General features: G+C 30.0%; 1 protein-coding gene across 1 annotated transcript; it reads left to right on the top strand.

Annotated features, from left to right (window-relative positions):
- The first annotated feature begins 53 nt into the window (after nt 1–53).
- On the top strand, nt 54–2,087 carry LOC130985191 (uncharacterized). The gene is made up of 5 exons (XM_057908019.1): nt 54–404; nt 839–950; nt 1,106–1,198; nt 1,313–1,513; nt 1,668–2,087. The coding sequence occupies exons 1-5, from the start codon at nt 100–102 to the stop codon at nt 1,878–1,880; spliced, it is 924 nt and encodes a 307-aa protein (XP_057764002.1). The 5' UTR covers nt 54–99; the 3' UTR covers nt 1,881–2,087.
- Nucleotides 2,088–14,726: the final 12,639 nt, after the last annotated feature.

Here is a 14,726-nt window from a genome sequence, read left to right as displayed (position 1 = left end):
CTATCCAAATCGGCCCAATATGCAAAAAATACGCAAAATTTTTGCGTTGAAGAGAAAAATCATACGTTTAGATAAGGTGGAATACACCACGAGTCAAACATGGAGTTGCTGTATCTCCTCTGCTCCATCATCTCCACCACCATCACCTCCCTCCTGCTGTCCGCGCTCCTCCCCTTCCGCCACCTTCTCCGCCGCGTCTCGGCCGCGGACGCCTTACTGGACCGCCGTAACTCCGTTTCGCTCTACCAAGGCACCGTCTGGCACGAGCGCCGCCGTCCTGTCCGCCACTCATTCCGCTACTCCGTCCGCTACGCCCTCATCGACCTCGACAATGCGCCGCGCCCACCGTCCAACCACCTTTCCGCCGACGAAGCACGTTCTGTTTCCGATACTAACGGACCGGTGTAATTTTCCTCTCTCTTTTAGCTCTATTCGAATTGTAGCATTTTCGCCTATTTGAATTCTGCATCTGTTGATGGAAAAATTCGCTTGCTATGAGCTGCTGCTTCCTAGTATCGGATGGGGTAAGTGAAAATCAAATTGCAGTTTTGACATTTGCGGATCATTCATTGCATAGATTACGTTGTGAGATTTAATCTGCAACTGTTCGACATTTCCAACTGAGAACTCATTTGCCAAAGCATACTGTATTAAGTAGATCTACTGTAAAATTCGATTACCTATTTACCTAGCTATGGTGAAGTATCTGATAAGTGGAGATAGAGCACTAATGAACTATTGATAAATTATTGCCAATTTAGTTTGTATAAGCATTAGCAGTTGCATTTACATTAACAGTTGCTATAGTGTAGACTGATCGATTACATTGGATTACCAGTTTTCTGTTGACAATACCTCCAAGCGTGGGATATGAACAAAATCCGTTGAGTTTGTATTATTGCTATGATGTTGAAGGTGAAACCCAAACTCTTAGGAAATGCATTGCTGAGGTAAGTTGCCAAATTTCCAATTACAAGTATGTATTCCTCGGTAGTGGATGACGAGTGTGTGCTTTTTTGGTTGCAATGGTTATCCGCCTTTGCATTCGCTTGATAGGGAAGAAAGCCTTAAATTTCTTGATGACATTGAGTTGAACTTGCTTCAGGTTACTAATACGCCTTGGGGTGAAAGAGTGATATTTCTGTTCAATCCAAACTCAGATTTAGTCGCCAAGCCTCTTCACGTCAGCCCTTTCATGGTTGGTTAACATTGATCACTTTTGCACCTTTTCCAAGTATGATAATTGGCTGGTTTGAGCTTACTGGATCATCACCATTTGGTTATGTTTTCTTCTCCGATATACTAACCACAGGACATGATGGGGCAGTGGAGCTTGAGAACGAACGAACCTGCTGATAATCTCCATATAGTCATATCAGTACAGCACCCTGAGCTTGGGAACTACTTCACTGCATCATTGACAGCCAAAAGAGTTGCATCTTCAACGTCAGAGGATCATTCATGGTTCTTCTGGCTGATGCCCCATAAAGTCGCGTTATGGATATATTGGCATGTAAGTGCTCTATTAGACTGGATTCTGTTTTCATTACATGAGTCGGGTTATGCGCTGCTTCACTTCTGTAGTAGATGTATTTCTTAAAGAGAGTTGCATGTTTGAAGTTTGTTAGTTTGGCTTGGTGATTATTTCTCTTGATCTATTGCCTTAGGCTCTCAAGCTTTGGTGGAAAAACGTAGTGTTTGTTCAACACCCAAGATATCACAATCCAACATATCGAGAAGATGCTGTGAAACGCGATGAGAGTATTCATCTCTGTCCCTCATTTGGGAACGAGGAGGCACTCGACCATCGAAGAGAAGGAACAAAAACGCCGAACAATCGCTGCTTCACTTGGACTGATGCTAAATGGCCCTGGTGTTGAGCCTATCACTTGTAAGTATGTGTTGTTGTATCTGCACAAATCAAAGCCTCAACAAAATGTGCAACGCATATGTAACATGCGGCTGCATTCTCAATTATTTGCCATGTAATATTGATTCTAAATATGCCATAGTACATTTGCCATGTACAATGGATTTTTAACTATGCTTCGTCCATTGAATTCAAGTAATAATGCACGTTAAAGCCACCCTTTCTGTCCCACATCGATTTAGTAATGATCATGTCTCCAATATATATAAGGTTGGAGCACTCTCTTCCCTTATGAAGTATGATGGGCCAAATTCTAATATGGTATCAGAGCAAGCTCAAGTTCGATGTGATGTGGAGTATATTACTTCGTCCATCGAATTCAAGTAACTCAAAATATGAATTGAGTATTGTATTATGAAGGGTAAATTCGAAATATTTTTTATATACTCCATCCGTTCCAACTAACTTGATAGATAATTTTCTTTTCTGTGTCAAAAAGAAGTTGATTGACCAACTTAGGTAGGACACAGGGAATATTTTGTAATAACATGTGTATTTTGTCTTTGTTATATTGAACGAATATATGCCGTTGTCAATCATTTCATTTATGTCCCTGTTAAATATGGATTTATCTCAGTGTTCAGTCTGCACTTATTCTATGCATTCATAATAATAATAATAATAAATTAGTACTATTTCTACTTTCTCCGCCGTCTAGAAATTTGCCCAAATCTCAACGTAGGGTAATCGTATCAGATCACATTTTGTGATGTCGATTCTTCAAAATGTTAATTCGGTATAATAACACTAACATAAACACCGCCGCTACCATGAACATAATAAACGTGACTAAAAATAAAATATTGTAGGTGCCTTTCGTGACAGATAAGTATAAATTGTCAAATATTCAACAAAAGTTTCGGCTTAAAATCAACTAGTTTCTACTTTCTTTCTTTCTTTCGGAGCAAAAACAAATATTTTCACGCAACCGGTGGCATGTTGCTCATTTTCGGAGAATGTTTAACGCAACTTTTTATCAACTAACACTAATTTAAATACTAATAATTCAATTTTAGGATATACTAATTTTTTTTGGCCCGACATTCTTTCCATATTTCACATCTATACTATATTAAAACAGCAGTTTTCAATTAGAAATTGATTTCAAATCAATTTGAAATTGATTTGAATGGCAATTTTGATAATACTTTTAATATGAAGGTTAAAAAAAAACACAAAAACTTATATGCGCGCCGTACAAACCGTGCGCTCACAGTGAGCGCGGATCCTCCATGCCCGAACCCGCTCCGAATCCGGGTCGATCGACCCGTCATATATAGAATAGCGCTTCTCTCTCCCTCTTCTCTCTCTCAGCGGTAGACACTAATCCCTTCCCTCAGCTATCTCTTTTCTCCCTTCGATCTCCGGCGGAAAAGTTCGCCGGCCGCCACCGCCTCATGTCATCTCCTTGCTCAATTGTCTCCCTCTCATTTGTTCTAAATCTGCAAATACCAATTTCTAAAAAGAAATCCCTGAATCCTTCCCCCAGTTCCGGCAAGCCGCCGCCGCCGCGGTGTCCCTTCTCCGGCGAGTGAGGGCTTTGCCTTCATCCCCGGCGACATTCCCTTCGTCTATGTCTCTCCATTCGAAACAATTTCCCTAATTCTGTAGCTAATCGTGTTATGCATCAAATTTTTGAAACCAATGTTGCAATATTCAGCGAAATTATTTTATTAATTTGCGGAACATGGTTCGGTCCATCAGCTGCACAAAAGCCTATCTTTGAGGATTGTGGACAAGGTGTTTGTTAAAATGACTCAATGAATACAAAAATAAATAAATAGTGTTATTTGTTAAGTTAGATAGTGTCATTTACATATATTTCTGACCCCTCACTCTCTCTCTCGATTGCACACATGCACACTATTTTTTTTTAGTAAAAGAAACTATCTACACTAATAAATGATACTATATATTTATATTACAAATGACACTACTTTTTTTAGTAAAAGAAACTATCTACACTAATAAATGATACTATATATTTATATTACAAATGACACTACTTTTCTTAGTAAATGACATTTTTAATATATTTAAATGACACAATTTTTCTTAGTAAAAGATACTATCTATTTCATAAATGACATTGTTTGGATAAATGAATAACACTACTTATGAATTACACTATTAATACATCGAATTAACATTATGTGCTTTTTAAATGACACTACTTGTAAGAATGACACTATCATTTATTCAAAATGAAACTATGTTACTTGTTAAGTGACACTATTAATATATCGAATCAACACTATAACCTTGCAAATGACAATTCCTATAATTGACACTATTCGAAAATATAAATGAAACTACTTGTAATAATTGACATTATAACCTTGTAAATAACACATTTTATAATTGACATTATTTGCATATACAAATGAAACTACTTATAATAATTGACACTATAACATTATAAATGACACTTTCTATAATTGATACTATTCGTAAATATAAATGATACTACTTGTTAAGTGACACTATTAATACATCAAATCAACACTATAACTTTGCAAATGACAATTCCTATAATTTATACTATTCAAAAATATAAATGACACTACTTGTAATAATTGACATTATAACGTTGTAAATGATACATTTAATAATTGAAACTATTCGGATATACAAATGAAACTACTTATAATAATTGACATTATAATATTGTAAATGACACTTTATATAATTGACACTATTCGTAAATATAAATTGCACTACTTGTCAAGTCACACTATTAATACATTGAATTGACACTATGTGATTTTGAAATTGACACTATAACATTTTAAATGATATTTGAAATGACACTATAAGATTTAGAATGACACATAGTGTCGTTTTGAAATCTTGTAATCTCATTTTGAATTGTTATAGTGTCATTTGAAGTCTTGTAGTGTCATTTCAATTGTTGAAGTTTCATTTGAAATGTCATAGTGTCATTTGAAATCTTGTAGTATCATTTGAAATATCATAGTGTCATTTGAAATATCGTAGTGTCATTTGAAAGTTTGTAATGTCATTTGGAATGTCATGGTGTCATTTGAAATCTCGTAGTGTCTTTTGAAATCTCGTAGTGTCATTTGAAATGCCATAGTGTCATTTGAAATCTCGTAGTGTCATTTGAAATGTCATAATGTCATTTAAAATGTCATAGTGTCATTTGAAATCTTGTAGTGTCATTTGAAGTATCATAGTGTCATTTGAAATCTTGTAGTATCATTTAAAAGGTCATAGTGTCATTTGAAATATCGTAGTGTCATTTGAAAGTTTGTAATGTCATTCGGAATGTCATAGTGTCATTTGAAATCTCGTAGTGTCTTTTGAAATGTCATTTTGAAATCTTGTAGTGTCATTTAAAAGGTCATAGTGTCATTTGAAATATCGTAGTGTCATTTAAATGTCATAGTGCCATTTGAAATGTCATAGTGCCATTTGAAATGTCATAGTGTCATTTGAAATATCATAGTGTAATTTGAAATCTTGTAGTGTCATTTAAAAGGTCGTAGTGTCATTTGAAATGTCGTAGTGTCATTTGAAATCTTGTAGTGTCATTTATATACTACATACTTAAAAGAAAGAAACTACAAGTATTAAAAGAAAAAAAAAACTACATACTTAAAAGAAAGAAACTATAGAAACTTCTAGAAGAAAGAAACTACAAGTAAAAAGAAAGAAACTATATATTTAAAAGAAAGAAACTATAGAAAAAAAATAAAGAAACTATAGAAATGAAATGATAAAATAAAGAAATTATAGAAATAAAATGAAAAACTGAGAAAAAAGTTAAAAACTATATATATATATATAAAATTTAAAATTGAAAAAACAAAAAGAAAGAGAAAAAATACGTATATATATGTCAAAAAAGTGAGAAAAATGTTAAATGAAGAAAGAAACTACATACTTAAAAGAAAGAAACTATAGAAACTTATAAAAGAAAGAAACTACAAGTGAAAAGAAAGAAACTATATACTTAAAAGAAAGAAACTATAGAAATAAAATAAAAAAATAATAATTAAAAAATTGAAACGAAATAGAAAAAAGAAGAAGACACTATATTTATATCTAAAGGACACTTCTAATATATCTAAATGATACTATTTTTCTTGGTAAATGACACCATTAGAAACTATATACTTAAAAGAAAGAAACTATAGAAATAAAATAAAAAAATAATAATTAAAAAATTGAAACGAAATAGAAAAAAGAAGAAGACACTATATTTATATCTAAAGGACACTTCTAATATATCTAAATGATACTATTTTTCTTGGTAAATGACACCATTAATATGTAAAAATTATACTTTTTGATGCTCCCAGTGAGTTTCGAACATAATGGAAATGCTCCCAGTGAGCTTTGGTAAAAAGGAGAAGCAAAATAATGGAAATGCTCCCAGTGAGATTCGAACATAGGACCTACCAATCAATGGCACAATAAGCGCCTAAACCAACTACGCTAGGAACACTATTTGTAATGTTTTCATTCACGTTGTATATAATGTAATCCGCGCTCACAGAATGCGCGCCCAAGAATGCGCTCACGTAAGTCCACCTCAAAAAAAAATTATTAACACCACTAACTCATTTCACACGTTCACACTAATTCAACAAAATATATTAATTACTTAGAAAACACTATTCAAATATATTTATTCAATTTGATTTTCTTTTTAATTCATCAACTTTAATTTATAAAAAATATTCAATATGGATGTTAAATTAAAGATAATGACGATATCTTTAATTTGATGTAAAAATTATAAAAAATAAATTTAAAACCAATAAGTTATTATAGTTTAAAGTCACCAAATTATTTTTTTCTCTCTCCTCTCTCTTCTCTCCTCTATCATCTCCTCTCTCATTTCTCATTTTTTAAAATTCACGGTTCTTTCATTCCTTTTTCCATATTTTTTTATTTTATTTTTTATGTTTTTACTATAGATCAGTATTTTTTATATTTTACTATTTATATTTTTATTATATCAGTTTAATGCAATTACAATGATGAAACTTATATTTGTTCATTTTAGAAATCTTTAGCTTAAAAATATTTTTTTAAAGGTCAACTTTATATTAATATAAATTTGTAGATAAATAACTTATATATAGTATATCTTAAAAATCGAATTTTTAAGCTTCAAAATTACTCATTGGAAAATCAGTAATTAGAGAACCATTATCGATTTTCTTTAAAAATAAAAAATAAAAGTAAATTGAAGAGTTTAATTTTTTAGTAGCACATTTATTTAAATTTACTGAAATTGTATACATTTTATTTTGGAAAATGAACGACACATATCTCATGTTAAACCCTTTATTTTTTCACTTTCCAATTGAAAAAAAAAATGTATACATTGTAACTTTATTTTAAAATTTGAGCATAAACAAAATGACCTCATAAATATGCATTCGAAAACTATATTAAACTACAGTTATACTATATGTAAATAAATAGTTTTGTACATCTTAGAATATTATATGATCCATAATGTTACTCATTATCATCTATACTTGCTTTTGATATTTCATAATTTATTTATTTATAAATTTATACACATTATCAATTAAATCAATTAATTGCTATTTCAATAATTGAAAATTCGAATGTTTTCAGATAGATATTTTTATTGAGATTATATTGTGAATAATTTATTTTTTATTGAGATCATTTATGTTTATATTTACTTATATATATATATATATATTATGTTTAACATTTTTATTTATTTATTTAAATTATCGTTCAATTTCGATGATGGTCGTGCATCGCACGAGCGGGAACATACTAGTTTGTGTTAATAAAGTGAAATTGATTACACGTAGATATATGAAATATACTTCAATTTTGATTTTTGACTAATATTATTTTTTGGACTAATTGTTTGTAAATTCAAAATATTTTATCGAATTCGAAAATTATAGTACTTATTCTTTATTCTGTTTCCTCAGGATCCATCGCTTTTTTTTTTTTTTAATTTATGATCGATCATCGGTATTAAATATTTTATAATTATTTGATTTCATAATTTTAGAAATAAAAGGGAAATAAAAAGATAGTTTACAAATAAACCTTCAGTTTTATTATAATTACAAAATTGCCATTCAATTTTAAAATCATTTCAAATTGAAATCTTGGCTTTTCAATGTAGTATAGATGTGATGAATTATCTTGTGTAAATTCAGAGCCAAAATGTGCTTTTATATATCCTACTATTATATACCTAAAAAAGAATTTGATTAATTAATTTATTATAATACTATTTCCGTCTCAATTTAATAGGTCATATTTTTTTATTTAGACGTCTTATTGTAATAGATCATTTTCTAAAATGAAAAGCCAATACTTCATCCGTCCCCCAAATAACTTCTTATCTTTTGTTTTTGGGTTGTTCCCCAAATAACTCCATATCCATTTTGGGACACTACCATTCCACTAATAATATCCTATTTATTCTTAATTTCACCTTTTCACCACATCCAATACTAATTATAACACGCTTTTACCACTTTCAATATTAATTATAACATTTTTCTTTATCATTTTTAATACACTCAACAACTTTCTCTTAAAACTCGTGCACAACCCTCATATATACTCCCTCCGTTCCAATTAACTTGATTAATAATATTTCTTTTTCGATCGTCCCAACTAAGTCGATCAATTTCCTTCTATAGAATAAATATAAGCAAGGAAATATCTAATTATTTATTCATATTATTATCAAATATACTTAAAATACTACTCCCTCCGTCCCTGAAATGGCTTCCTCTTTGGGGACGACACGTGTTTTAATAAAAAGTTGTAAAGTGTATTGATAGTGGAGAAAAAGTGATATAATAATTATTGGAAGTTGTGAAAAGTGTTATAGTAATTAGTATTGGGAGTGATGAAAAGTGAAAAGTAAGAATAAATAAAGTATTATTAGTGGTGGGGTAGGTGTCCAAAAATGGAAAGAAAGAAAGAGGAAGTTATTTGGGCGACGTCCCAAAAGGGAAAAAGATGAAGTTATTTTAGGGACGGAGGGAGTAATTTTTTAAATCTCGTGCCGAAAAAGTTGTTCAATTTAGTTGAGACGGAGGTACTATTTAAAACAATAAATCTATATGCAGCCACATTGTGGCCACCCACAAATTAGAGAAATTTTAGTTTATTAAATTTTTAAAAAAATAAAATAAAAATAAGATTTAGTTATTTTATTGTATACTCTATATTGTACTTATTTTTTTAATCTTTTTTTTGCATTTTTTATTTTTATTAAAAATATTAATAAAAAACAAAAAAATATAAATAAAAAAAATACTACATACATTGTATATAATTTTTTTTTTGATCGGAAAAAGAAAATTTGATTAAAGAAGGGGCCAAAGGTACCAGCAGTACCCAAACACAGTTCAAAAGAAGCTGCGGGAGAAAAAGAAAAAAACACCAACAACAACAAAGAAGGAAAAAGAACAGGGAAAAAAAAAAAAAAACACACACACAGGAGAGACAACACTTTTAGTCATAAACCTCCAGATTTGCTGCGGCAAACCAAGCTCTAAAGTCTTCGGTTGGGATTCTCAGATTGTATGTCTGCTTCCAACTCTAAAGTCTTGATTTAATCTCAGCCACCATTTTATCTTCAACCCATTTTCCTTGGTTGAAACGAACTTCATTCCTCCCTTTCCAGATACACCACACAGTACACATCCACACACCCGCAAGAAACTGACCATCTTTTTTGTTACCAATATTTGTGAAGGCCGAGCTATGGACAATTGCATTTGAGTGAAGAGTTGACTGCTTGCCGAGCCACCTGAGGAGTTCGTTCCATTGTATATAATGAAATAACTGAATCTTGTTTATAATGAAATAACTGAATCTTGTTTTTATTTTAAAAAATAAGTTAACTAATTTTTTTTTATTTAAGTACTTTATGAATAGTCACGATGTGACTGTTTAGGATCACAACTATTTAAAAAAGAATTCAGTTTTTATTATTTGTTGAGCTAACCACCTATCCGCAGTGGGGCAACACGTGTACAATAAATTCGACATAAATTATTGAATTATAATGCTCAAACAGTTTAACGTGCAACTATTAATTTTCAGCGCAGCTTCCCGAAATAGCTTTTAAATGCAGCATGCTTTTCTTATGATATACGAACTACAAAGCTATACTATCTTTCATGTGGTTCTTCAAAATAAATATCTTTCATATGCAAATCATATTTTTCAATTTCTCACATCACATCAAAATTCTCAATATAATTGCATTTCTTTTCTTATATTACTATATAAATTATACGAATTGACAGCTACAATAAAATAATTGATTTACATAACCATTCTTACAAAATTGACATCAATTAAGGCTTAGTTGACACTTCAATGAATTTGTTTTCAATTTTAATTTATTTTTTTAATAATAATTACTCCTTCCGTCCCACGATAAGTTAGACTTTTTTTTTTTTTTTGGATCAAGAAAAGAGAATTTTATTGAAAAACGTCAAAGATACCAGAGGTACCTACAAATTGATACAAGAAGATAGCGAGAACTCGCTTGAGCACCACACTGGGAAACTAACATCCGTCTCAAGAACCTTGAAGATGATAAGCCAACTCCACACTTTACCTTTAATCTCCGCGATCAGATTTTGCACCTCCCAAACTTTCCCTTCAAAACGACTTTCATTCCTTCGTTTTCACAAAAGCCAAATTGTGCACATCCATAAGGCTTTAAGAAGATTTTCAGTCCTTTTACCTCTTCCTCGATTGATGAACAGAGTAAAATGCTGAGTAATATTGCTAGGTCTTGCCGAGCTATACCCCATCCACCTCTCAAGAGCGTCCCACATCCATAAGTTAGACTCTTTCTATTTTGGGTGTCTCATCATAAGTGAGATTCTTTCCTTTTTGGATAAATTTTTACCCTTTAAACACTTTTTTCACTTTTTCACCTAAACACAAAATACATTAATTCTCATACCCAAAAAAAGGGTCTCACTTATAGTGGAACGGAGGGGGTATAAAAAAACTCACTTGATCCACATCCTAATTACATTGGGACGGGATTTAGTTTCACCTTAGTGCAAGTCCAAATTTTTTTCCTATATATATTAAATATATTTAGCCTAATATCTACATAGTCAAGCTCATAGCACAATCCAATTTTCAATAAAGAAAAAAAAATAATATAATAATAAAATTAGTTTATTTTTGTAAGAGATAGATTATTTTTAAAAAAACATATAGGTTTAGATTTTTATGTGCTTTCGATGAATCTTTTGTTGAATCAATAGAAAGATAACTATTATTTATTATAGTCGGTGATCGAATTTTAACCTTAAGTCCATTAAAATTCTACTTGAATACAAAAATAAATTCTACGGACTATCCAAATAATTTGGCTCGTAACCCCCGAATCCTGAACCCGCCCCTAAAGGGTACTTAATCCATACGTGAAAAATAAATTTTAATTTGTGTGCATGTGTTGACTTAACGATAAATCATTAATACTCAAGGTCAGAGGCCCTAAGTTCGAGTCTATCGTGGTGTGATCTTTATATTTCTTTAATTATTAATTTATTAAAAAGAAATAATAACAACAAAGAAAAATAGTACTCCCTCCGTCCACGAAATGAGTACCCATATTTCCTTTTTCGTCCGTCCACGAAATGAGTACCCATTTCCCTTTTTGGCAAGTGTACCCCACACATCTCTTTAATTAATACACTCAAAAAGTGGGACCCTTAAACTATTTACACTACACTCCATACATTTCTTAAAACTCGTGCCGTCCACAAATGGGTACTCATTTCGTGGACGGAGGGAGTAACTACTACAACTTGATTATTAAGATAGACTTTAAACCTTTTCTTTATGTGATGAATGAAACTTTTCCCTTCGTCAATGTAGTGTGTGTGTGTGTAATCCTCAACTTTACACGTGTCGTGCGTAACACTTGCCAGTAATTTTTTTTTTTTTTTTGAAATTGTGAAATTTGGCAGTATTAAATGTGCACAAACAAGTATTTTCTTTAATTTTTTCTTTGTCTTCAACCTGATCGACAATAATATTGAAGTTTGAAATTGAAGGTTGCAGGTACAAATTAGAATATTCAAAAAATGTTTTTTAAATGTGATTGTAATGATAAAATTAGAATTCCTGTTGGAAATTTCTCAATATTTGCCAGAAGAACTTTAATTTTGTGATACTAAATGTATTCAAAATTTAGAAACGATTATTATTATGCCTCCATCTAGATTCGTAGACAAAGTCCTACCAAACCCTCACCCAATTATCAACTAAAACGTTTTAATTAGATTCATTGTAAAATATAGTCCTATTCGGCTGAGTAAAATATTGTTACTCATCCAATTTCAAAGAATTTAGAAATATCTAAAATTTGTGGTCCCGCCTCATAAATATGTTTGTTCCAAAATTTCAGTTAATTATATTATTGATCAAGAAAAATAACACCAGAGGTTTATCCGATAATAGCAACTTTAGTCACGAAAAAGATGGACCACGTTGAACTGCTACATATTTCGTTTTCAATCAATTTGTAACATATGATCAAAAAAATCAAATTTTAACATATTGTTTTGACATTTTTCCATTTAGGAAATTGCATTGTGTGATTTCGAGAAAGTTGAGGAGTTAGACATTTTGTGTAACGCTCATAGTTCCAAGTGGAATTTTGCTGATCATATAAACACTCACAATAATTAATATGTAGAATGTAGTAATCAAATTAATCAGAGTTGCATGTTGGACATCTTTTTTTTTTCCAATTACTAGCACATAGGATGTGCATTAGACACAATTAAAGAATTTTATATTAATAAATTGTTAGAGTTAAATAATTACTCCGTCCACGAAAGAACTTTCTATCTTTCATTTTTGGGACGTCCACAAAAGAACTTTCTACCTATTTTTGGACTATACCGGTCCCACCACTTATAATCCTCTTACTTTTCACTTTTCACAACTCTCAATATTAATTATAACACATTTTCACCACTCTCAATACACTCAACTACCTTTTATCTACTCTCAATACACACAACAATATTTTTTCTTAAAACTTGTGTCACTCCCTCCTAGGAAGTTCTTTCATGGACGGATGAAGTATAATATTAAAAGATTATTCTTTTATGACTAATATAAAATTGAAGATGTATTTTTAATAAATGCATGTAATGATAAAAGATAAAATCATCTAGTTTTTAATGTATATTTAGTGAATTAATATATTATTATATCTAATTCTTTTTCTTTTAGTGAATTAATAAGTTGTTAAAGTTAAATAATTGTAATATTAAAAAACTATTCTTTTATGACTAATATAAAATTGAAGATATATTTTTAATTAATGTAGCGATGAAAAATAAAATCATCTAGGTTTTTAATGTATATTTAGTGAAGTAACATATTGTTATATCTAATTCTTCTTCTTTTAGTAGAATAGTGAAGTGAAACCACGAATATATTTTTTAATGTAGTGATGGAAGATGAAATCAGATAAAATTTGTATGTAATTATAATAATTGATATATTTAAATATGTAGCAGTATAAAAGATGAAATTGAGTAGAATTTTAATGTATATATAATTAATCGATATATATTCTTCTAAATATATTTTATTGGATAAAGATATTGATTTATAAACCTTATCAAATAGCTAATATATATATATATATATATATATATATATATATATATACTTTATAAATATATATATGATATGTAATTATAAAATTAATCTTAAAATAAAATATGTAATAGGGATAAATAAGTAATTTATATTTTTATGCCCAGTGCATTTTTATATTAGTGTATATATATATATGTATAGTTTTATAGTGAAAATATTGAGATATACGACAATTAAATTTTCTCTCATGAAATAAAGCACGAAATTGTCTGAAAAGATATACTATAGGTGTTCGTTCGGTGGATGAGATAGATAAAATTGGTAACATTGATAGGATTGGAGGGGTGATTACATAATCTATTCAACTTTAAAGTGATAAATAATCACTTTTTTGAATTAAAAAAAAAAAAAAAAAACAGCAGTGGGATTTTTTTAATATTTTATAAACAAACAAACAATCCCTAAATTCAAAAGAAAAAAAAAAGTGGGAACTTTTTATCAAAAACAAACAAACAATCGGAGACTTCTTGTCCAGTAGAATATAAAGCTTACATTTGTCTTTGCGACTTAAAAATATATGCATCTAAGACTTACGCTTACGCATATACAATTTTATATAGAAAAAGATCTAGATTATCATCTTGATTAAGTTCTACTATTTAATTCCAAGTAAAAAAAAAAGTTCTACTATTTAATTAAATGATTATTAAATGAAAAAAAATCACCGAACAAATATAATTACAAATTCGAGAATTCGGAGAGGAAAACAACTCATTTATTCAAGAAAATCTATTTGGGAATTCAATTAGCTAGGTCATAGGATCTACTAGCCAAACATAATTAATAAATTAATTCGCAGATTTTGACAAACTATATATCGACACATATTTATGTCTATGTTATTAGGGAAATTAAGATATATTAAGGGATCGGATCAGATTAGTATTCAACCTCTATTCCATTTCCACAACAATATTAGTTATCACAAATGACAAATCTAGTAACGAAGTGTTTAGAATATTTAGATTAATTAACATTATTAATTGATACACACCTTTTTTTTTAATTATAAATAACATTATTAATTAATTTGATACATAACTTTTCTTTTTCTTCTTTATTTTTTTAAAGGATCAAATATTGATTCATC

Source organism: Salvia miltiorrhiza, chromosome 5, assembly GCF_028751815.1.
Source record: "Salvia miltiorrhiza cultivar Shanhuang (shh) chromosome 5, IMPLAD_Smil_shh, whole genome shotgun sequence".
Taxonomy (NCBI): Eukaryota; Viridiplantae; Streptophyta; class Magnoliopsida; order Lamiales; family Lamiaceae; genus Salvia; species Salvia miltiorrhiza.
The sequence above is the reverse complement of the archived record's forward strand: the minus strand, read 5'-3'. Positions and strand labels throughout refer to the sequence as shown.